General features: G+C 48.5%; 1 protein-coding gene across 1 annotated transcript; it reads left to right on the top strand.

Annotated features, from left to right (window-relative positions):
• Positions 1-1,231: 1,231 nt before the first annotated feature.
• Positions 1,232-22,259, top strand: LOC111852859 (mitogen-activated protein kinase kinase kinase 3-like). The gene is made up of 17 exons (XM_023829186.2): positions 1,232-3,050; positions 6,624-6,707; positions 7,828-7,952; positions 8,105-8,145; positions 8,745-8,844; positions 8,938-9,051; positions 9,860-9,980; positions 10,729-10,862; positions 11,972-12,045; positions 12,127-12,194; positions 12,289-12,384; positions 12,496-12,657; positions 13,097-13,245; positions 16,667-16,798; positions 17,099-17,228; positions 17,918-18,095; positions 19,317-22,259. Exons 2-17 carry the CDS (start codon positions 6,704-6,706, stop codon positions 19,543-19,545), a joined length of 1,857 nt encoding a protein of 618 aa, XP_023684954.1. The 5' UTR covers positions 1,232-3,050; positions 6,624-6,703; the 3' UTR covers positions 19,546-22,259.
• The last annotated feature ends 3,342 nt before the right edge of the window (positions 22,260-25,601 follow it).

Genomic DNA, 25,601 nt, shown 5'->3' with positions numbered 1-25,601 from the left:
ATGTGGCACTACAATCTGCCCTATAAGGCTGTCGAACGAAAAATATACAAAATATTCATTTGTATGTAAAGTATTTTACTGCTATAGATTAGCCATTTTTAAAAGGTGGGTAATGGTTATTGTTGCATTTCATTGTTAAAAGGTGATGATTTTCAAAGATGAAGTAGTAAGATAGTGATTAGGAATCTTTCGCACTAATTGTTTACATTCCTGCTTCTAATATGCGGCTGAGGCTAAGTACAGGACAGGGGCATGTCGCTCGCTACCCTCAGGGGTAAACCGATATTTCTATTTAGCTGACACCTGCAGCCAGTAAGTGACACAGAGAGCACTTGGTTACTTGCGTACGAGCGTACGAGTTGGGGCAGGGGTGTGCACAAATCACGCTGCTATCACCGGGGGGTGCACAAATCATGCTGCTATCACCGGGAGGTGCACAAATCATGCTGCTATCGCCGTCATGCCTGGAAGGCAGAGCTCAGAACCGTCAATGTTTTGGCAGATGACTCAACGAGTTTAACTCAGTGATTTATGGCTGTGCTTCATGCTCTGTTCATAGTTTTTTTTAATTCATTATTTTTTTGGCACTGCAGTCATTGGGCAGGTTTTTGCTAGCAGAGCTTGAATGATTGTACACTCCAGACTGGTAAAAACTGGTTATGGGGGGTAATGGCAAGGCCACACGGCTTGCTGTTTGGGTGAAAAAGAAAGCTCAACACAAATCTTTATAATCTGAACAGCTCATGCATTTCAAATCTACTGTCTTAGAAGTTTTATCTCAGAAAGTAATACTGCAGGCTTCTTATTGAGCCGGTTTGAGGAGAATATGGTTTTGAATACATGGAATACGTAACGAACAGAAAGGATAGTTAATTCTAAATCAATTCATAAATCGACGTCAATTACGTAGAAGAAGGTGTCCGTTTTTCCTTAGGGGCACTTGTTAGTTGGGCCTGTAACCTAAAGGTAATAAGAAAAAAAAAAAACAGTACAGGAAGTCAGCATATTCTGCAGTACAAAAATACTCCGCATCTGCTAATACCATTTATCTAAAAAGTAAAAACTAAAAAAGTGAAAGAGTCAATTTTATTGACTTCGAAAGACGTCAGAAATACATAATCGACAGTTCCTCAATATAACGGAGGTTGAGTCGCTTTACGTTTTTGCGATCCACGTCACCAATGTGTGCGTACTGGTGATTCTACGAAGAATTCGTCTCTGGGCGCGTGTATCGTGCGCGCACCCGCGAACGAAATGGCCCGAAGAGCAGCGCGCCCCCGTGCCAGCCTAGCGTCGTTTTACTTTAATTTCTGTCCGTGTGATTAAAGTTTTGACGTTTTCCGGCGACTTTTTCGACCAGGACACATCGTTTAGTGGGACTCATTGGCTTTTATCGGCTTTGAGATTGCTTTTTTTTTTCTTCTCCTTCCCTTTTTTGGTCTTTATAGTTGCGAAGCTGACGGATATGTTTCGGTGACTCTGTTTTTCAGTCGGGGAAATTCACTGTCAAAAGATAAAAATTTACTTTCCGACTGGCGTGCATCGGGGATACCAGATTTCGGGACGGTCCAGTTTAATGGATCAGCGCTTCGGAAGCCGATTCTATCTTATGCCAGGCGAAGGCGGGTGTGTCCGACTCTTATTGAACTCCAGTTAAAATATACACCAATACTTCAATAAATGAGGAAAAGTTGCATGCTTTGTGAAGCGTCCGTTCTCGCGGCAATATTTTCCTCCTCCTCCTCCTCTTGCCCCGCGCGTTTGTGTACCGATGTATATAAACGGACGTCAAAGCGGGGGGTTGTGTAGTTAGCATGCAACAGCATGACATAAACAGTAAAAACTGTTGCGAGCTTCATTGCTTTCAGCAGCTGCAATTAATACCTCATTCTCTCCTCTTTTTTCTGCAAACCCTTCGTATTGCGATGCTTTCTGAGAGGTCCCTTTTTGTGCCCTAATGCGAATTTATTTTAAGTGTTTTTGTAAAGACGTGGACTACTTTAAAGTATCCTATTTCATTAAAGAAATCGGCCTATGTAAATGTATACATACTAGCCATCTATTACAGCGCGCGTAATTAGAAATACACAAGAGTTTGTTTTAAATGAGAACTTTTTCCGTCAGATTTTGCTTTGTTACTGTACACTTTTTTTTGTTGTTGTTACATTTCTGGTCCGGCGCGCCTTTCGTATTAATGCACGGATGAATCTAACGCACTAAGATATTTAACTTGGTTTCAAGCTGTTTTTTCTGTGTACTTAGGATGGAGACTAAATAATCATAACGCGTTTTGCTCCGAGAAGCCGGGGCAGAGCGAGCGGAGGAGAAGGGGCGAAATCTGCAAAGTTAGCAGGAAAACGGGCCATCAGAATCACGGAAACCAGCGCGTCCCTTTTCCTCGCTTGTTCGGCTCCAGATGGATTTAATAAAAGCGACTCGATTCCTTCCAAATCTTTTGCTTTAGATGCGCGTTGCGCCGTTCTCACATGATCGGAGGTTTTTTCCCCCATATATACAACTTTTGGGACATTAGTGTTTCTCCTGTATATATTTTTCTTACAATCTGTGTTTTGAATGTGGGCCAGTAAACATACTGTCGCCTAAAAACGACGGACATTTCCTTTTTCCCCCAAAGTTTCGTGGATTGGTGCCAAAGACACTTTTAAGTTACTTGCTCGTTGTATTTTGTTTTTTATGTTTATGAACTATACGAGAGAACTTTGTCTACAAATGAATGCATATTTTATTAGCGCGGGCAGGCTGTCAGACACGCCATCAGTCATCTGAACGGAGTATATTCATATTCATACCCGAACCGGTCGCTCTTAAGTGGATGTGAGTTTATGATGGCTTTCGCTGCCTCGTCCCTCTCCGGTCACTTGCTCAGCGGAACGCCGAGTGCGAAAAGCGGGGATCCCAAGTGAGGATGAGCTTCTGCAGATAGCGGCTGTTTGTCTTCGGAATCGGGGCTTCGCACCAAACGACGCCCGGCGGAGTGAGCAGCCTCAGCGGTATCGCTGGCTCGGGGGTCCGCGGCTCCATCCCAGCCGGTAAGAGGCTCGCCGACCCAACTCCTGCACGGCGTCCATCCCCTGATTTTATAGTCAATCCATTTTGTAAACGGTAGGCCGCGCATTAGACTACTTCACGTGTATATTTCAGTTAATTCCTCCCGGATCATTAAGATTAACGTTATTGATCCCAGGGGGGAATTCCGACGCATACGGCAGCAAGAACATAGTGCAGAGACGAACATACATATAGGCCAAGCAGACCAGTGACAAAGACAGTACAAACAGTGCTAATAAAGTAAACGTAGTGCAAACAGTTTTAAAAAGTACACAAATAAATGAAATATTCTAAAAAATAAGGCGATGCATGCAAGAACTCGCTTTCATAATAGACATAATAGGAGGAAAATGCTATAAAGAGAACAGAGAACCGGCTTATCATGAAGGATTGCACAGTTCTGCAGCAAGTATTTACTTTGGATTACTCTCGGTGGGTTAAAACAGCCGGTGCCGTAGCTGGACATACCATGTAGTATGATGCCGATATTTAATCTGATTGCATGAATAATGATCAAAAGATGCCGCTTCTCTTAAGTCCCGTTTGATTAAGTGCGTCTGAGTAATTATTATGGGACGCCAGGGATGTCATGCCAAGCTAGAGCTTTTGCATTGCGTTCCTGAAACAAGTGTGACCACATTCTGTAATGTTATATTCCATAGGCCTACTGATTTGGAATGCATTTTTCTTACGTGATTTCTACATGAATGAGATTTTGTCTGAAATAAACTCGCCACTTTGAATCAAGATCGTAAAGGCATTTCCTATGTCTGAAATGTTGGTTGATGCCATACAAATACAGCTAAGGACAGATATTGTTGCAGTATTTACTATGAAGTTGTTAATTGTACAATGCCATAATTAGCATGGTGACATATTCTCTACGGGAAAACAGAGATTGCCATTGACTAGGATTCTTTGTGGTTTGTAGTGCCACTCATCCATATGCAACGTCCCGAATGCTGCGGGTCCTTGATTGCCACCATGTATGAGTGGTAATTCGATGTTGTGGTTATCTTGTTGTCTAAACGTGTACTTTAATTTTTGAGCACTTGTGTCCATTACTAGGAGGGTGTTTGTACTCCTGAAAATGGCACATAAATGTGATTGCTGCAGTAGATATCCAGATGTATAAATGGGTGAAATGTGAACTTCCATGTGTGAACCATCTACAGAGCGACTGCAGTAAATATGGCAAATTAAAGTTTTCCATTCCCTGGGCTGTGTGCAGCTGTGTCCGTCTGCAGCGCGAGTTGCGGGGCTCCCGTTCCCTCGTCTCCTTTCTGTTTGCGGCCCCTTGCCCGTGGACTTTAATTTGGACATCTGGCAGAGTGAATGTTACCCCCCCCCCCCCCCCCCCCCCCCCAGCACCTCTGGCTTTCGCGAGATGCCGTCTCTCTGTTCTGATTCGGGCTCCCCGGGAATATGCTGGCTTCCTATTGGGTCACGTCGCCCCAGCACTCTGCCCCGAGTTGTTCAGCAGTAACGCGTGCCATAAACTCGTGGAAGGACCGCTCCTCTGAAGCAGGAAAGTACCGGAGCTGGGAAAGGAATTTCTAGACTAAACATTAAACTAAACATCTTATTAAAAAAAAAAAAGCTGGCAATGTTATGGTGGAGGTGTAGTCCATGTAAATTTACGTTTATTGGATATGAGATATTAAGGAAAACATGGGTGCACATCTGATGGGGTTCGTGTCGCCGCCCTGCTGGCCGTTTTCCTTCAGGGAAGATTGTGGGGGCAGGCAGCATCACTTGACCCAGCTGTGTGAAGCTGCGACGGAGTGCATGAAGGTCACTTTGCCTTGTAATGTCTAGCTGCTTTTTAACAACCCCCCCCCCCAACCAATCTATTCCCTGTTCTCTGTAGCCTTCTGTTTATGTTGGGGGAGGGCAAGGAGGAGAAGGTGAGTGCATACAGGGCTCTTTTTCATGCACGCGGCAAGAGGATGTGAGGACGGATTAAAAGCTGGACCACAGCACGGTAAATCTCCACCAGGCGGACGTGCCCTGCATTCCCGTGGTTAGGCTGGGGGGGGGGCTAGAGGGCGGACTCCGGTGACCGGGGAGTGGGGGTGACAGCGAATCGAGATGATGCGCACTCCAACGTCTGCATCCGTCTCAAAAATATACACGAATCTGATGCAATAGCTGTCTTTCTTCTGGGACTTGAGCTTGCAACATTTTCGATGCTCCACTGACACAGTGCCACCTACTGCTTAGTTGGGGTGTTTGCACTTGAGTGGCTGGCTGAAGCACACATGGGGCTGTTATTCTATGGCATCCAGCTGGGGCCTCCTGCCATAGAATTACGGTAGATAGACTGCCACCACACTCGACAAATCTTCATCAGTTGTCAGATAACATTCGTCCTGATCATTTCGTACCATAGCAATTCTATATCATTGTATTTCTATCTGTTGTTCGCCCTGCTGTCCTGTAGCCTTGCTTGCGGCTCATGATCTTGACCACAGCCAAGGCAGTGCCGAGTTAGCGGCCGGATCTCGATCCTAATTTTCGCCTTGGAGATGTCGGATCCGGATCACGTCTCTGCTTTGTCACACAGCAGCAAACTGCATATTGGAAAGTTCACTTGTGGAGGTCGCTCAAATATACCCGCTCCCTCAGTGGGGGAAAGAAATAGAGAGATTAATGCCTTGAAATTTACAAAATAAACCGCGTGAACGTGTGATGAGTTTCTGCCTGACATGCGTCAGTCAGATTGAGGAATCGTTCCATTTCCCTTCAGATGCATCCATGACCGATGGAGGTGTTTCCTCTGATACCGTTCATGTCGCTGAATCGTAATCGGATTGTTACCTTCTTGTGTCTCTCTTGGGTTTTTCCCGGTCGTTGTATGAAGAATTTCTTTTAGGATCGGAGGCCAAAAACGAGAGGTTATTGTGATGTGCGAGTCAGATCACCCACTTGGTTTTCAAAATGACGTCGTCCTGGCCATCGCTAAAAATATCACTCATTTGTGAAATTAAATATTTTTTTTTACCCTTTTTCAGTTTGCTTTTTTCGGATGGACAGATGAGCGGACGAAGGTGTATTATTATACGGACTGCTCTGGTTTTGTTTGGTCGTGGTTTGATTTTGACATTACTGTGTTTTGCACGGAGCCTGTTTGGGTTCAGAAGCTGCAGTACGTCATGATTAAAGTGCTGTTATATCCAACGAGCGCCGGAGCCTACAGCCTCATTAAAAGCTGTTGTCTTAGCTGGAAGTGTATAAGTGACTGCGGCTTGCGGCTTGCGTCGAGCATAAATGGCTTTCATTTAGGCGTCTGGACAGAAGCGGATGTTGTGTACATCCATGAAATGCCTGCATTTCAGCCTCTTTCTCCGTCTCTCTTTTTTAGTTTTGGCAATTTATGGCTTATTAATTGTTGCAATGAGTCAAAGGAGCGTCCTCATAAATATGACTGTTCATAGCGTATGTGTGTTTGTCAGTGATTGGCCCGGAAGTGAATTTTGCAGCAGTTTTGCTCTGTGTGTGTTGTACCTGTGACAATGATGATGATGATGAAGAGCTCCTGCTTTCTTCCCTAGGCTGTTAATGGGTGGTGCTGGCGGAACGACCCTCTGAAGATCTCATCGCAGCGTGGGAACGGCGGCCATCCTCTGCAAAAATGAGTGAGTAGTGCCGCAGTGAGCCCATGCAGCATCATTGGCATGCAAAGATAGTGTCTGCCAGGGTTGGTGATCATGTGCATGCACTTTCTGCCAATGAGCTGCTGAAATGGGCGGGGTCAAGCTGCTCAGCCAATTGCATTGAGTGCCTGGAGTCAGGCCCCCCAATGACTTGCTGCCCAGTCGGTCTGTCTGCTTCTGTGCCTCGGAGCTCCGCCTCCTTCCCAGAAAAGCATACCTTAGGCCAGGGGTGGCCAATCTTATCCGCAAAGGGCCGGTGTGTATGCAGGTTTTTGGGATAACCTGTAGGCCAGCTGTTCAAACCCAGCCAATCAGTCCTCTAATTAGTAATCTAATTTGGGAGTTGCAGCGAAAACCCGCACACACACCGGCCCTTTGCGGATGAGATTGGCCACCCCTGCCTTAAGCATTTCGGAGTACTCTCTGAGTTTCATCCGCGGCTCCGTGTGATGTATGTCCGAGCTACGCTAGGAATGTGTTCCCTCGTTCATGAGGTAGTTATCCGATCAAACATGGGAAGTGAGACATTAAAAAGCTTCGCGAGCAGGACAGCCCTCTGGGCTTCCGTTTCTGCATGCATGTGAGTTCCGATTCTGACTTTCCATAATAAGAAAATTAATCCTCAGCAGGCAGAACCACTGCATATTCTTTTTTTCCCAAACACCCTTCTCCGCTTCCTGATTTTTCCATCCCTGGGTCAGAGGTCGTCCCACTTTGAATTGTCTGCTTCACACTTGTCTGCTTGCTCTCTCGCGCCCGCTGGCCTGTTTTTGGCGTGCGGGGGGGGGGGGGGTGTTTTTCTGGGACAGAGAGACAGCGCCACGCTTAACTACTTCCGGGTCGAGTCGCCGAGCTGTCGGTGATGGTGCTCCTACACCCCAGAGGCCAAAAGCAGCGGGAGTATGTCAGTCATCTTCCTGGCTGGGATCCGTTTTAATTGGCCTTTTTTTTATAGGGAGGCGGAGCCACATCAAAGAAACATGGCCCCCGGTTACAAAGCTTACATGCCAAGGCATGCATGTACATAATGCCTTCTGCTAAATCGTTGCTGGTCCTCTCTCCATCTCTCCATCTGCCTCTCTGCCTCCCTCTTCTCCCTCAGACGAGCGACAGGCTCTCCACTCCATCATGAAGGACCTGGTGGCTCTACAGATGACCCGGCGCAGCCAGGCCCCGCCCCCTTTCGACATGGGCAAACCCAAGCCCAGCTGCCCCCCCAAAAGACAGGTATGTCTCCATAGTGCCTCCTGGCTCCTCCCCCACCCTCCGTTTCAGTGCCCCCCCCCCCCATGCCATCCCATCTTAGAGCTCTCTTTGGTCTAATCACACATGTGTGGCACTAATTGATTATTTTTTTTACTGTTTGTTTTTCACCAAAGGATGATGTCAGAATCAAGTTTGAATTTTGTGGGGAACGGAGGTGAGACCCTGGTTTTTGTGTTGGTTTCTGTGTTCTTGGTTCTCGCGCCCATATGTGGTAGGGGGGGGGGGGGAAATGACGTGACGTCGGTGTACGGGAGCGTTTAGGTACGGGTATCTGTTACTGTACGTCACGGTTTAAAAATCCAATTAAAATGCGTGCCGAAGTTTAGTGGCTTTTGGACGGCATGCGGGCAAAGGAGCAGGCCTCTGCCTGTGCATATAAACCCCGTAAAGCATAGAACCTCTGGGTTCGTTACGGTTCCCCTGGCCCATACTTGCTCTTGGGCTAGTATGCGGGGGCGGAACATATGGGAAAGACTGCTGTGGTCTGGCCCGGGACGCCAGAGGAAACCGCGGGAATGCTAGGTGTGCGAGCCGGGCGCTGACTCCTCGTTTGCCGGCAGCTTGAGTGTCTGGATGCTCACGCAGGACCCGCTCGCCCCTAGGGGGCGCAAAGGGGAATGTCACCGAACCGCTTCCTTCGGCGCTGCGCTTCTGCATCGCGGTTATTCTTTCTACATCTAGAGGTTCCCAAATGGGCGTCTGATCCATGCCTGTCTCGTCACCACATGTCACTAAACTCCATCCCTGTGGCAGGATCCTGATGTTTGGACGTCCGGTGCAGTTCGATGAGGTCCGACAGAAGGTCCACGCAGTCTTTGGCCAGCAGTTGGACCTGCACTACATGAACAATGAGGTAACGCCTACCAGGGCGAATCCCCAGGCCTGACACTGAGAGCAGCACGGCAGGGTGATTCTGACCCCTCTGTTATCCCCTCTGGCTGCGCAGCTGTCCATCCCTCTGCGCAGTCAAGACGACCTGGACAAGGCTATCGACCTGCTGGACCGCAGCTCCAACATGAAGAGCATCAAGATCCAGTTGCTGACCCAGGAGCATAATAACGTAAGTGCGGCCTCTATTCCCATGATGCAATGCGTTTTCGTTTTTACCCATACAGATCTTTAATTCATACAGAGGAGGCAACTTCATCATTAGCCAATGATACGTTTTGAATCTGTAAGTGACAGGCGAGGGGACACTCCGAGGGCCAATCAGCTTTCAGCTGGCCCCACCCCTTTGCCAGACAAAGCATTTACCTTCTAAAGGGCAGACTTATTGCTGCTCGTGTGCAGCCCCCACCCCACCCCTGCATTCTTGGGCTCTGCATGGTCACCCGTCAGTCTGCAGCTGCGCAGACACAGTGCCGCCTGCGACGGAGGATCCGCTAATTTACGGCCCAGATGAGACGGGTCCTTGCATGAGGGAAGGAGTGGTTCTGGCCTATAAGCCCTGTGTGCGCATGCTGCGCCAAACCACAGACCTGCGGCGCGTGCCGGTGCGGGGGCGCCGATCAGACAGGCGCCCGACTCGGCACACCCACGTAAATCAGCCGGTCGTACAGTGTACTGAGATCACGATTCAAACTAGCAAACTCACAGCTCTCTAACCCCGACACCCACATGCGGAGGATGACCCAGGGCTGTCAGTCACCTGCTGGTTCAATCCTCCTTCATTATTCACTTCTTATTCCAGGTACTTGTTATAATTGTTGCATGTTATTTATTTAGCAGGGTCAGCCCCTCCCAGCAGCATTTGAGGCTTAAGAGCCTTGAGGGTCACATCCCTCAGCCAACCCTAGGATTCAAACCGCCGGCCTTCCGATCGATGACTAAGCCGCACGCCATGTGACCTGATTCCCCTCTGCCCCCAGGCCCCCAGCCCCTCCCACAGCTCGGTGTGTAAGCAGGTGCGCATCAAAGGCTCTCAGTCTATGGGGGACGTCAACACCGCCTACCAGTCCTCCGAGCCTAGGGGGCGCCACCTCTCATCCAGTGAGTATGGCTCTTGTCTGTCTTTCAACTCTATGGCAAATGGGCTTGCAGGAACATGAAATGGAGACGGCTTCATGCCTCAAATGCGCGCTGTTTTGTACCCAAGTTCTCCTGAACGATTCTTCTTTATTTCTTGTATACTCCCCCCTTCTCTCTCTCCTTCCACACACACCCCTGTCCCTTTCTCTGTCCCGTCGCCGTGGCCCTGGCCCACTCTGACACACGCAGCAGTGAGTCCTTTTCCTTTTCCTGGCCCTCCATCACTGATTGCCGCACAATAGCCGCTGGAGGCTGGCCCATCTGATTGCTGTGTACCATTAGCTAAGTGGGCCAATCAGAGGCCTTGCTGGGGGGGGGGGGGGGTAGTCACTGGGATAAGAGTGAACCGTCCCGATGTGTTGGCTGGTCCGGGAATTCCAGATATCTTGAGAATCTCTCAATTCAATATTGCTTTCAGCACCGTCCAATGAGCTTTAAATAATAAAGCACTGTATGTTGTATTTTTGATAGAGATGTCGTTCTCTTATGAATCTAAAGCTTGCATTCAGGTTTTATTTTTGTTACGTTTTTACATTTCCCCTGCCGATTCCTTCATCCTGTCTGTAGTCCTACAGTCTGCAGTCCTGCTCTTGCAGTCTGTGGGATGCAGCCACGTACGTTCATAGAGCCTCAGACCTTGCGGTTATGGCTGCGGCATGAGTGGTGATCCTGACCGAACCCCGCCCCCACCCCCCCCCCATCTCCGCAGGCTCCCAGAACACGGGCCGCAGCTCACCCCCGCCCGGATACGTCCCCGAGCGGCAACAACGTATCGCCCGTCAGGGCTCCTACACCAGCATCAACAGCGAGGGCGAGTTCATCCCCGAGACCAGCGACCAGTGTGTGAGTGAGCTGGAGACGCGGCCTTGTGATCCCCGCGGACCCCTGCTGTCATATGCTTGAGAGTAGGCTAAACCCGCATAGTTCCAGTAAACATTTACTCACTGAATAGTGACTCATATTATGCATTATATTCCTTCGATTAAACGGGTAGATTAAACGAGGCCTACTGTGAGCTGCGTGGCCGTCGGAGGCCTGCCGGCCTGCTCTGTTCCTGAGAATGTGTACCATATGTGCTGCCGTTTCCTCCGCTTCCTGTCTGTGGCACGGGAACAGCCGATGTTATCTTCCTGTCTCGGGAACAGCCCCCTCCCCCACGGCGGCCCAGGTCAGGTGACCGTGCTCCCGTTGGTACCGTCGGGCTTCCCAGTCATCCCCAGAGATTTGGGGTAGCACCTCCATCTGCCCACCTGTTGCCCCCCCCCCCCCCCCCGGCATGATCTGCTCTGACTGTCATGCCTGCACCAGATTGTACCCTAGTGAGATAGACATGGCCGGAAAAGGCAACGCCCCAGTGTGCAGAGGCGCTGATTAACTGGGGGCAGCAAGTTGAGTGTGACTTCATTATCAGGCCGGGGCAGAGGCTGATAATTCACTGGCGCTCATTAAGGCTTTGCGCAGTGTGTGCTTGGGAAATGAGCTGCTTTCAGAACTGCCCGGTTGGTCTTTCGCTGTTTCGCACGCCGATTTGCCGCATGCAGCCCCATTGCGGTGTATGACAGATATTTCAAGTCTCCCAATCTACAGATCTCTACAGCGTTGCCCCAGCTGTACTATAGAACTCTGGCACAGATATTGCATAGGCGGACTCTGATCATAATCCGGACTGGACAGTAGTTTTCTCCGCAGCCTAATGTGGGCTGTTTACACCAAGGTTTCTCCGTAGGCGGTCAAATCTGGCTTATGAGAGTCACACGTTTGTGTCGCATGACGGAACGATACTGGGGCTAGTTGCCCTTGGTTTTGTGCAGTTAATGGAATTCTGAGCTGAGGAACCCTAAAATGTGAAGATGCAGATTTTTACCTGGGGAGAAAACATGCGGCGGACACTGGTAGCTAAACTCTGGTTCGTTGATGTTCCCTCTGTTTGTCCCCCTTCCCCCCCCCCCCAGGTCCTGGACCCCTGGAGCAGTGCTGAGAACTCCGTGTCGGGCAGCTGCCAGTCCCTGGACAGCAACTCAGACAGGTGAGTCCTGGTCCTCGGGGCTCGGTTAAGTTAGAAAGTGGCTGGTGCAGAGTCCTGACCCCCCCTGCCTTATGCCCACAGCCCATCGCTCAGGAAGTCTCGCATGTACCGAGCCAAGAGCTACCCGGATAACCGGCAGGACCTCTCGGGTAGGCGCCCCCTAGTGCCGGAGTCCGGTACCGTACTATACCGTCCCACGTCGTGCCTAAGTTCACAGCCCGCCCCTTCCTGTTCCCGCTGCAGACCGTGAAAACCACATGTACGACAAGGTGGTGGGAAAGGGAGGCACTTATCCCCGGAGATACCACGTCTCGCTCCAGCACAAGGACCATGCCGAGGGTACGACATGTTTCGGTTAGCTGGTGGAGGAGCTTGAAACGCAGGCTTCATGTCCCACTCTTAGGACCTGAGACTGACTCGTCTACCTGCCTCTCGCCCCTCTTTCCCCAGGTCGGGGTACCTTCCCTCGGATCCGTCGCCCCCAGGGCAACTTGTTCACCCTGGTGCCATCAAGGCGAACCCTCAATGGCAGCGAGGAGAGCCTGGGCTCCGGCTGGCAGCTGGACGCCAAGGGCCGACTTCGGCCCCAGGACCGTACCGTGCCGCACAAGTGTGAGTCAGATCTGTGGCCAGATCTCTTTTCACTGACATTAAACAAATACCGATTTTTACATATTCTGCTCTCCTCTATTGCTGCAGGGTTTTAACTGTGCTATGCCAGGGCAGTGACCTGAAACCCCATTGGTTGTTTTACTTAAACGGCTCCTTAAACATGTGACCCGATTGCATCAAATCCGAGAATTCTAAATGTGCTGAGGACACAGGAGTTTGATTCTCCTACATGTCAGTGTCTTGAAGGACACTGATAGAAGGCAGTGCACCATCCAAGGTTGCACAGTGCTGTTTTTGTAGCGTCATGTGCATGCATGTACTGAAATTAACTGGCAATTAATTAAGCCACTGTGAATCAATGACATTGATTACCCCATCACCCTCTGGAGTTAAGAATTCTGTTGGCCTCCTTAATTGATTAGTTGTCCCCTCTCTACAGCCCCTAGTGCCCCCTTGACGTGGAGGCGTGGCAAGCTTCTGGGACAGGGGGCTTTCGGGAGGGTGTATCTGTGCTACGACGTCGACACCGGCCGGGAGCTGGCGGCCAAGCAGGTCCAGTTTGACCCTGACAGTCCCGAGACCAGCAAGGTGAGGCGATGGCAGAGGCCATCTTGTGTGTGTGAGAACACCGTGTGGAACAAAGGGTAACTGCAGATACTGAATCACAGGTAGCTGCACAGGTGAGTCGTATTCAGGCTGAATGACTAGCAACAGTAAGACCTGGAACCGGTGTAAACTGAAAATTGGCCAGGTTAGGGTTAAGTTTATTTTTTGATACCAAATAAGTTGAAAACTCTTGTGCCTTTATCTCAGATATGACTATTGCGGTACCCTTTGACCTTTTGACCTGAGGAGTTGGGGGACCTCACTTTCATTTCCACTATTGATTGCGGGATTTCACTACGAATCCCCTTACATTTGCCATTCCCGGACTGAAAAATGTTGAATCTGAAGTGTTTTGTACTAGGATTTACGCTTTGCTCCAGTCAAAGTTCTTACTTGCTGGTACCTAGTAAGTGACCTAAGAAATGGCCTGAGATTCCAGAGTGACACAGGGTGGCTCGCGGAGGTTAAAGGTCGACATCTGCATTGTAGACGTGTGAGTCGCAAAGAGTAGAGACCAGTGTCAAACTTTGACGCCATTTGTCAAGCACTGAAACACTGCAGGAAGCGGCAGCCCACCAACAGCAATGGGCAGACGCTCAACCCAGACGGCTTCATTGGCTGGTGCTTAGCAAGGCTGCTGTTCAGAAGCTGCTTGTATCCAAATCCAACACAGACCGAGAACCTGGCGTGAGGAACATGAAACCTGGGTCCTTGAGCAGCGGAAAAAGCAGTAAGGTCCAATGAAGTTGTGTCTTGCATATTTCTACTTCTGGATAGGTTTATGTTTGGGGAAAGCTGAAGGATGCCGTGATGTCTGTAAAGTGTGGCAGAGGACCTCCGACGGGATGGGAGGCTGGCCTTTTCCAGAGGAAGGGGTCCAGTGATTTCTCTGCATTTTTTGGACACTGCCAGTAGCTGTTTCACAGGACCCAGTGGTGCAAACATTGTTCCCTCATGATGTTTCTATAATCTAACATAGCACGCCTGCTACACAAATGAAAGACAGGTTTCCTGAACTCAAAGATGAAGTCAAACTTCGTCAGGCACCAGATCCAAATGCCTTTGAACCTTTATGGAAAGTTCTGGAGTGCGAATTCCTCAACGGGCTAAAGAACTTGAAGAATGGTTCACCATCCCCCCCCCCCCCCCCTGCAGACAGAATGGCAGCTTCCCAATGAGGATCGAAGCTATTCTGACCTTATCCTTATTTGTTACTCGGATGTTCTTACATTGCTAGGGGTGTTTTGTACCAAAAGCTGTTAGTTGGCTGATACTTTGCTATAGTATTCTGATATGCTGAGCTTCTTTCTTAATGGTACTATGTTGTAGTACTGTGGTAATACTGCTTTTAGTAATGTTGCTATGTTATAGTCTGGTGTATTCGGTTCATTGCTTGATGGTACTATGACTAATGGTCTGATGTACAGGGCTTCTTTCTTAATGGTACTATGTTGTAGTACTGTGGTAATACTGCCTTTAGTAATGTTGCTATGTTATAGTCTGGTGTATTCGGTTCATTGCTTGATGGTACTATGACTAATGGTCTGATGTACAGGGCTTCTTTCTTAATGGTACTATGTTGTAGTACTGTGGTAATACTGCCTTTAGTAATGTTGCTATGTTATAGTCTGGTGTATTCGGTTCATTGCTTGATGGTACTATGACTAATGGTCTGATGTACAGGGCTTCTTTCTTAATGGTACTATGTTGTAGTACTGTGGTAATACTGCCTTTAGTAATGTTGCTATGTTATAGTCTGGTGTATTCGGTTCATTGCTTGATGGTACTATGACTAATGGTCTGATGTACAGGGCTTCTTTCTTAGTGGTACTATGTTGCAGCAGCCTGGTATCCTGGGGTCCTTAATGGTTCTATGTTGTAGCCGTCTGGTATTACTGTGCTCCTTTCTGAATGGTACTATTGGCAAGTTTCCACTGACATACAGGAACCGAGCCGTACCCACGCCGTACCACGAAGAGAGACTAGTTTAAAGTGAGCTGGAACCGCGCCGTGTTTCCACTGCAGAAGGATCAGCTTGGTAATGGTGTTGCTGGCTTTGGAAAGTGATAGTGATGTGAAACCAAAGAGACGCTAATTTGCTGTGCACACAGTGTACATCAGGATGTGCTGTAGTGTATGCAAATTTCCGCTAGTACATCTGTGCGAATCGCCGTGTTATGCAAGCATCAAATGCTAGCGGATTTAGCATCTGCTTGTGTAAATTTGCATTACGAATCCATTCCGTTCAGCTGTTCTATAGTGCATTTCTCTCATAGCCTTGGCTTTTTTCTTAATGGTCCGTCATTGTAGTAGTCTGATGTACTTTAAGGCAGTTTATTCTTTCATTAACATGAAAGTGGCTGTTCGACGTTGTAATCTTGGCCTTTACTTCAGGCTTTGAGTGGCGTGAGCCATCCAGTAAGACCAGTGAGGCCCTCAGACATTCCATCAGTGTCTGTCTCCTTCCCAGATCTGTTTACTCTTTGACTGAGGCCGAGATGAGCAGATCTCTGTAGCTCACCCCCCCACCTCCGCGAAGTCGTTTCCTGTCTACTACTGAGAAAACATGCAATGTCACTTCCTGTGCCAGAGTGAGAGCCGGGGGGGGGGGGGGGCTCTGCCACTGGCTTCCCCCCACCCTCCTTTCCTGCCCTGATGCCAATCTGTTATTTTATCTAAATGTCAGTTGTGCCTGGCAGGTTTTCATGCTGGGGGTTTAGCAGACATTTTTCATCCACACGGAATGAGCCAGTGGCTCAACCCACTCCGAGACTGGCGCGAAGGGAAAGCTGTCATGTGATGTGTAGCTTGGCATCGGCTGCTATTTTGAAGAAGCGTTTCGGAGAGTGCCCGCATTTGTAGAGCAATGGAAACGTCGCCCACCTCTAGCTCCCAGTGAGGATTCACCCATGTGGGGTTCAGCCAACCATCATCGCTGTCGAGATGTGTGTGTTCTGGGGGGAGAGGTGTGAGTGCACTGAGCGAATAAATTAAGTCTTTATCGGAATCATTGTGGTGTTTTCTGCTGCTGTGTGGTCTCTGATTTAACGTGCCCCCCCCCACGTCGCCTGATATTTGCATATGTTCTTGGGGATGTGTACGTTTTTTTTGCGTGTCTATGTATCTGCATTCGTGACTGGTCTGCCTCCCTGCTGTTATGTAGCTGCGTGTGTCATTTTCTGTCGGCTCGTTCTGCTTCTGTTTTCTTTTACGTTGTGTCTGTGTGGTCTGGTTTTACTGCTACTTGCTCCCGCTCAGTTTGCCAAAGTGCGCTACTCACTCGATCTTAACTCCCCATCCATTTCGTCTTTTTATGGTTGATTTCGAGTGCGTAGGAGTTCTTCTGTCTGGGCCTAACAGTCACTCACTCACCCCCCCCCATCCCCCCTCCCCATTTTCATAGGAGGTAAGCGCTCTGGAGTGTGAAATCCAGTTACTGAAGAATCTCCACCATGAGCGAATCGTGCAGTACTACGGCTGTCTGCGGGACCATGGGGAGAAGACCCTCACCATCTTCATGGAGTACATGCCTGGGGTGTGTCCCTCATGTTGGGGCTCCATTGTGTTGGTGTGTGGGACGTTCCTGGTGTTGGTGCAGCTCGAAGTGTGTATGTGCATCCATGTTACCAGCACATAACCTGTGTAGAAACTTAGCTAATCTGGATCTGTTGATCCAAGTCTTGGGAGGTGTTTTGTTTCAGAACCCTGGTAGGGATTATTCTCGGAGAGCATGAAATGTAAATGTTGCTTTGAAATCATCAGCTGTATTGATGATGCGGTGTAGCACAGTAAGTAGGACATTTGTATTAACATAACATACTCATCATCTACTCAGGGCTCGGTGAAGGACCAGCTAAAGGCCTACGGTGCCCTGACGGAGAACGTGACCCGGAAGTACACCCGACAAATCCTGGAGGGAATGTCCTTCCTGCACAGTAACATGATTGTCCATCGTGACATCAAAGGTCCCGAGAGTTTTTCTGATTCGTAGCCTGTTTTGAACTCCACGGTTAGACTTTCTAGGTTTTGTGATGTCATGAAATCTGTAAATGCCTCTCTGGTAATTATAGATCAGTATTTCCAATATCAGTCCCTGGGGACCCCCCCGGACAGCCACCATTTTTACCCTACTGGGGCGGTGGTAGCGCAGGAGGTAGTGCTATCATTCGGCAACCGGAGGGTTGCAGGTTCGAGCCCCGGTTCCTCCTGAACCCATCTAAGTGTCCTTGAGCAAGACACTGAACCCCAAATTGCTCCCGGTGTTCAGGTTGGCGCCTTGCATGGCAGCCTTTGCCGCCGGTGTATGAATGTGTGTGTGTATGTGTGTGGTATAGATGGGTGAATGTGAGGCATGAATTGTATAGCGCTTTGAGTGCTCATAGGAGTAGAAAAGCGCTATATAAATGCAGTCCATTTACCATTTACTGGCATCTGGGACGGAGGAAAATGCGAACCGTCTGTGGGTCCACAAGGACTGGGGTTGAGAAACGCTGTAATATACCAATATCATGATCTTGTATCTGTTGCTTTTAGATCTTCTAGGTCTCTGATGCTGCCATTAAACATTCTTGTGTGCTGACATGTTCGAAGTGCTCGCTGTCCAAGTACGAGGTCTCTGTTCCCTGCATAACGTTCTCTCCTCTCAACCCTCTAGGTGCCAACATCCTGCGGGACTCTGCGGGGAACGTGAAGCTGGGCGACTTTGGCGCTAGCAAGCGGCTGCAGACCATCTGCATGTCCAGCTCTGGCATCCGCTCCGTGACTGGCACCCCCTACTGGATGAGCCCGGAAGTGATCAGCGGGGAAGGCTACGGCAGAAAAGCCGACGTATGGTAAGGGAATTGCAACAGTCTGCAGACCAGCCTGTAGGCACTATGAGGGTCTTGCTGAGTGATCCATTACATGAAGATGGCCTGTAACTGGTGGTGGAAAATCTTCACCCTATTGATGACTGTTTATAAATGTTTCATTTTAAATTGCACAATTAAAATTCTATTCATTCATCTTTCCAGTACACCTAATAGAGTGCATGGTGTTGGGAGAGGCTGCACGTGCCATTATACAAGAGACACAAATCCCAGTACAAACAAACATAAATCATATCCTTAGGCTTGAAGTCGGAAAAATGATGTCTGGGCCCAGAATGCTGTAGGTGTGAGGTCTCTGTCTTGAGTTCTCATCCACTCTGATGCACTTGGTAAAATACTGATGCTGCTTAGATAAGTCTTCCAGACCTTTCTAGACAGTTCAATTTTGTGTTTCCTCTTCAATAGTTTCCACTTTGCATTTTCTGCAGTCATTTTCTTCCATTGTTTGTAAACACTGGCACTGATGTGCACTGTCAGTGGTGCTCTGAAGCTGCCATTGAGCGCACTGTACTGCAGTGGTACATGTTCTATTTTTAACAACGTGAAAGGGGTCCTGCTGTAATTCAGGGGCCTAACTGGGCAGCAGTGCCACCTGCCAGCCAGGAGTTCACTTTACCCTGCTATCTGATTGGATGGCGTTTCGTCAGGCGAGGGATGCCATTGGCTGAGGGCCAGTCCCTGTAAGTGGGGGAAAATCTTTCCTACGGTTGGAATGTTCCAAGTTCTCTGTTGCCCCTGGGAGTTGGGGAGGGGGGAACTGGTCCAGAGTGGACCTCACAGGGCCCCCCCATGTGGGCCGGCAGTGTCGTTACTACCCGCAGCCAGCAAAAACACACTTTAATTGTCAATAGCGTATGGGCAAAAGTTTCCACCAAAACATTCCAGCCGCTCTTAAAATAAAATGGCCTGCTCTCTGCAGTCCTGTTCTCACTAAACGCCTGGGAGTTCGACGTTGCTGAATTTCAATGCTCATGTGATGTTTTCCGAAATAATATATGTCGTCCCCCCCCCCCCACCCGGAGGGGATGGCACTTTATAGCTCATTTCTGCATCTCAGTATATTAAGATATAAGGGGATTTGCAGCATGTGACTGACTGATGCGGGGCAGCTGGGGAAAGTTTACTCTAAGTATTTGTTGTGGGTGGGTTTAATGGTTCTGACACCCCTCCCCCCCTTCTCCTCAGGAGCTTGGGGTGCACAGTGGTGGAAATGCTGACTGAGAAGCCACCGTGGGCAGAGTATGAGGCTATGGCCGCCATATTCAAGATCGCCACGCAGCCCACCAACCCCACGCTGCCGTCCCATACGTCGGAGCAGACGCGTGACTTTGTGCGGCGCATCTTTGTGGAGGCCAGACACCGGCCGAGTGCCGAGGAGCTCCTCAGGCACCCCTTCTCCCAGATCCTGTGTTGAGGCTCCTCCCCTTTCTGTTCAGCCCCGCCCCCTGCACAATAAGCCCCACCCCCTCTGACTCCCCTCTCAGGGGGTATGACGCACACCCTCACGAGCCTGCCAGGACCTGGGAGGCCAACTGCCCGTATTTCGACGTGTGTCAGACTGCCGCAGTGTTACCACGGTGAGGGAAGCTTAACCCTCCCACGATGGATGGGACTGGAAGAGATCCGTCCGCAAGCTAAATGTGCCTTGTTGGAATCTGCCAATGTCTCTCCAAAGCTGTGCGTTTACACTCCCGTGGCGCCTTCTACCATTCGCCGAGACGGATGAGAGGAGCAAGGCGGCCCTTGCTCTTCAGAACCCCGGAGGGGTCGCAGTCAGTATTAACCACTCCCTAGGATTAGCATTAGCATTAGCCGTGCGTCCCTCCATCAGTCTGATTGGTGGTGGACGGTGCTGGTTAACTAGCCTGACATGGCAGGAAGATGTGCTGGATTATTGAATGTTCTCAAAAAGGATTCTATGCTTCAATCTTTCTCACCACCGATGGGCCAATCCCATCCTTTTATAACTTATTTTATTGCCGTTGGTTTTGTCACTGAAAGAGATTTCCGTCATTGTCCGTTCTTTTCTGGGCTGGCCCATGTGAGACTCCCCCCCCCCCCCCGGTCCTGAATTGCATCCTATCGCCACACAGCTGCAGCAGTGCCTTCAGTATATCCCAGCTCGAAGCCTCCAACCTGACTGGGTCTTCCAGCCATGTTCCTGTAGGGTCCAATCAGACCGGAGTCCTCACCAGCCACATTTCGGCTCTGCACCTTTTTGCTAACGCTGATGTACCAAAGAGTGTTTCGATCGTGTGAGGGGAAAAGATGATGGCAGAGTGTCCTCCTTGGGGGGGGGGGGGGGGGTTGACCTGGACCTTACCCTTACTGCCCCTCCAGTCATTAAAATAAAATGAGATGGGTAAGGATTTATGTTCAAGTCGCATGAATAATCACAAACACAGCTGCTACTTCATACTGGCACCCAAAAGTGAGCCTCTTAAACTAAAGAACATCATCTATTGTAGCTTTCATGGGACAAAAGCTTGTATTTAGCCCTTCACATAAAACAATGGCCCAGGCGATCTCTAGACGATCTACAGGAGAAATACTTGTCCCACCCCCCCACGCATAAACGTCAGAGCCCGTCATCAGGAAATATCTTGGTATGAATACAGATATGAGTCAGACCTGTTCTTCAGGTGTGTTGGGTCATTATGTAAGAAGCGCTTCTTTGACTTAATTGTGCTTCCATTTGCTCTAGTGCACTTTTCCCCACTTGTATTTTTTGAAAAAATGAATGTTTTTTTTTTGTCTTGGGTTTTCTCACTTTTAAAAAAAAAAAAATGTTTCAATGTGAAGTGTCTTTATTTATATCCCAAATTCATTTAAATTTTTTATATATAAAAATATATGTATAAATATATTTTTTATATATTGACTCTAAACGGTTTTGAAGTCTAAGGACACGTTTAGATATTTGAAAATTAAGAAGTATGGGAAAAAAAAAACTCATTGGAAGCAGCTGGTTTTGCGTAGATTATGCAGTGGGTTATTGTAGTGTAAAATGCAGGAGTGAAGGGCTGCTCTCTTGGTCTAACTGCCACGCAGATCTAGGATGAAGTATGTTACCAGACTTAGATTCTGCAAAGGCGGAACGGTCGGTTCACAATGTCCTCCTGGAATGCAAATTCCATTCAAACCACGGGGACCTTCTTTGTGACCTCATCACTTGTTAATCTTGAGACGTATAGCGCGCACGGAGATGCGCCTCCCATTGAAATCAAATACACCAAGAGATGACTGACTGCTCGTTCCTCTGCTTGAGAATGAGCGAATGTGGCAGACAGGCCACAGAGCGGCGATTCACCCAGTTTGACGACTTTGTTTAGCCCAGGGTTTGTATGCCTGCTGTCCTCTCGTTAGATCCACAGAAATCATGTGATCCCTAGGATTGGACATACCTTCTGACTGTCTCTACGCGCACTGGCTTCTGATTGGCTGAGAGCTGTCTGCGATCAGCCACGCATCAAAGACGCCCCGCAGTGGCTGGAAAGCAGTGTAAAGTTTCTGGATCATAAACGTAGCGACAAGTCATTTCTCATTCACTTGTGAAGTACATTGTATCAGTCATTTTTATTTGGCAGCTTTTAGTTTATTTAAAATAAGCTGATGAAGTTAATGAACAAAAAGATGTCTCGTTTCGGCAGCTAGCCAATCATAATGTTTCAAAGTAAGAAGTAAGAAATTTTAAACTACACAGATTGTATGACTGAAGGGCCTGTGTGCAGTCATGCCCCTGCAGTGGCCACTAGGGGTAGAATTCTAGGTATTAAACAAGTTCTATGGTTCAGGCTAACATAGAGGCCGGCGTCTTGGGAATAGGCCAGCGTAAATGAACTTGTGCTGCTTTTCATTTTTGATGTCCATTTCTTTTTCTTTGACTGGGGTATTCATATCCCAGATCGAACAGGAAACATGGCTGCTAAGTATTTAGAGCAGCTACAATCAGTCTTGTGAATAATCAGAGCATGCCGAATGTTCTGTGCACAGAGAACCCTGGGGTAATCAAAAGATGATGGTAGTTTATATATATAGGAATATATATTTGTATCTCGACAGGACTTGCAGTGCAAAGTCCAGTGTATTAAATATATTTACAATAAAAGCGAACCATATGTTTATTAATTTCTTAATGTCTCGTATTTTTGTTGGTCATACAGTATCTATTCTTAATCATGGTCTGTAGCAGAAATCAACGTGCCCGGCTCTCAGAAGCCTCTGCTTTGATTAATGCCATGGTAATTTTAGAATGCTTGTTATTGGCTATGCTGTATATCACTCGGAAACTGCTGATCGCACAGCCTGACGTAAAGTGCCGTTTCACAATGTCTGTATCGGGTTAATCTGCTTCTAGTGGGCCCTGCAGATTAACAACCCGTGCAGTTGATGTGTTATTGGGGAAAGGCTTAAAAACATGTTGAATTTACCAGCTATTTAACATTTTCCCTGAGATAATTAGCCAGTAAAGTTGTGAATGTTTGTGTAATCCTGCGCAGACCTTGATGCCCAAATTAATCCTTGTGCCCATGAATGCTGTTGGATGTGTGTGTCCTCAGCGATGGGCTGGTACCTTCTCCCATGTGTCCTGTGCTTTGTGGCGTGGGCTGCAGCTTCTCCGTCACGCTGTACTGCTTAATCAGTTATGAAATTTGGATTTCAAGCTTAAACTTTGTTTTCCAGAAGATGCTGCTTCTCCAGTTTTGACCCTGATGTGAGTGAGAGCGCAGTGTTACATTGCTTATGACATTGTGTTTTTCCAACCAAAGTACCAGATTGGCCAGTTGATGTTACAAAACTCTTCCAAAAGCCCACACACTACCCAGTCTCAACCTTTTCCAATCCTGATCAGGGTCTCGACGACTTAACGAAGAGTTTCAGGTTTGGCTAATGGACCAGCTGCGTGAGTAATTAAATCGAACGTGCCTAAAGGAAAGACTACCAGGAATGGCTGGGTATCCAGACAGGAAGGGCTTGCTCACACTTTTTTGTAGGGTGGAAGGAGCAGAGGAGGTGGAAGGAGCAGAGGAGGGCTTCGTAATGGCTATGATTCGCAGCTGGCGAGGCAATTAAAGAACATTTTGAGAACAAGCGAATTAGCTTGGCTGGTGGTAGGGGGTGTTTACCTGGATCTTCCTTTCTTGCGCAAGGCAGCTCTGATAATTGTTGATGGTGATGGATTTGGTCAGAGTGGGGGGAGGGATGTACTGGAAGCAGGCTGGTGATCCCGTCTCTGCAGCAGGGAAGGTTTAAAACGCCGGCGAAGCGCATTGGCCTGAAAAGTGGCCATTACGGCAGAATTCAGACCCTTGAGTGTGCTGTGCTCTCCCTCTCTGTCCTTCCAGAACATCCCTGGGCACAACATTCCTCTGAGCAGGAAGAGAAAATCATTAAATCACATGGGCCAGGCTACATGTTCCCTTGATGGCTTGGCATAGGTTCTGCCCTACTTGTCTATACAAGGGAGTATCATGAGTTTTTTACTCCCTCTGAACGCTTCTGGGCAGCTGGCACCAATTGGAAGGTGAGTCATAGAGGACCGTTGTCTGAGTCTCAGCCTTTGTGCCATTGCGTACAGCCCCATTGGCTGCACGCCAGGAGGCAGAGTAGCTTCAAGTTGTGGCAAAGCGAAACGTCTCGTTGCCCTTTGTTCTGCACGACGGCCGCGGTTCTTGTGGAGCTGCCTCCGTAGCAGTGCACCTTGGCCTTCAAGGGCATCGTCAGTGATGTCACTTCCTCTAGAGTCAGTGATGTCACTTCCTCTAAATCTCTCCTGCATGGTGGGATGATCCTGCTGCTCCAGCCAGATGTGGGTTCGTTGTTTCTGGGTGGCCCCAGCGCCCCCTCAGGTATTTCAAAACCTAAATAAATAGTTAGCGAGTCGAAAGACTAGCTTGCTAGTTTGTTAGCAGAACATGCTGCTTCAGCATCTCCTAATTAAGGAATATACTTAGGCCTATTTAGGGGGGTGATTGATTGTGGCCAACAGGAGACCCCCAAACCATGTGGGTGAATACCAATGGATAGCTTGAGTGGTGATAAACAAAGACAACAGGCTCTTAACTGGGCTCGAGGTGATTGTTGATCTACTGAGTTGGAATCACTTCCATTCTATCTCTTGGGTATTTCTCTTTAGCAGGCAGAGATGCTCAACGATTTTTCCCTGTCCTCTGGGTACGCTGTTGGAAGACATTTAATAAACAATGTGCTTAGATTTTTTTCCTGTTTAAAAATATGTTTAAAATTGTTGTAAAACAATCGGTTCATCTTGTTTGGCCGTTTCTCTAAATGTTCTGGGTCACAGGGCTGTGCGGAGCGGAAGGAGGGAGCAGGATGCCGCAACGCTTACGACCTCAGGTGCTTCGGGTTTGATAGAGATCGAGAGAGAATTGTGAATTGAATGCGAACCTAGGAGACCTGAAAGATGTCTTAAACTAAAGGTTAGGCAGTCTAGCCCCTCTCGATGAAAGCGAGGAATGAGGATGTTTTCCTGTGGTGTCTGAGGCCTGCGTAGGCAGCCCTGGCCTGTCTCAGTACCCTATATCTGCCACGCTCTCCATCAACCACCATTTTGGATACCTATCTACCTAGGGGCAGGGCCGGTTCTAGGATATTTTATGGTGCGGGGCATAAGAAGGGCCATTTTTGAATCTGAGTGACTGGTCCCCAGCCCTGCCCGTTCCCCTATCAGCTCGCAGCTATTGGTCAGTTCCCCTATGGTCCTGCCCCCGCATACACCTCTGTCTAGGTGCACTGGGGCAGGTGAAGACCAGCAGGTAAAACCCAGCTACATTAACTCACAGCCTGGGGAGGCAACATGGATCGGCTAAGTACGCATCAGCTGATAATGTAAGCTTTACCATTGGGGGACGCCATTTGCAAATGTAGACTTAAGCTTATACTTTTGGCCTGAAGTATTTCCACAATCGTTGAATAGGAGCTGGAGACCCCTCCTGTTCTTATTGGCTTTTAGCCGAACATGCTGGAGCTGATGTCTAACCTCACAGTGAGTAATTCCTCAGTGGGCTGGGCACTCCCCCCACCCCACAGAATAACACTCCCCCAGACACTGTCAATGGGAAGCCGTACTCCTAAATCAGCGCTCTGCTCTCTGACTCGTTCTCACACCCAGACAGCGTTTTGATCTCCTCTGCCTGGCCCCCCAGCCCATACTTCTTGTTGTGTGTCGGGTGACAGAGTCGGGGGGGTGGGGGCATTCAGAACCCTCCCCAGTGTCTGATCTCTGTGTGAGGCAGTTCTCCGATGCTCATCTCTATTACTCCCAGAAGAATCTAATCCATTATAAATCCTGTTTGGCCTGTCAACCTTCAGCTTCTCTCAGCAGGGTTATCAGAGCCCTCTAAGAAAATACTGATGTCATTTGTTTATTATTCTCCATTTAAATGGATATTTGCTATTCATGTTCTGCATTGTAATCTTCAAGCTCTTTTGCCATTCCCGTTAAGCATG

This window comes from Paramormyrops kingsleyae, chromosome 22 (genome assembly GCF_048594095.1).
Source record: "Paramormyrops kingsleyae isolate MSU_618 chromosome 22, PKINGS_0.4, whole genome shotgun sequence".
Classification (NCBI taxonomy): Eukaryota; Metazoa; Chordata; class Actinopteri; order Osteoglossiformes; family Mormyridae; genus Paramormyrops; species Paramormyrops kingsleyae.
Note: the sequence above shows the minus strand (reverse complement) of the source record. Positions and strands in the feature narration are given on the sequence as shown.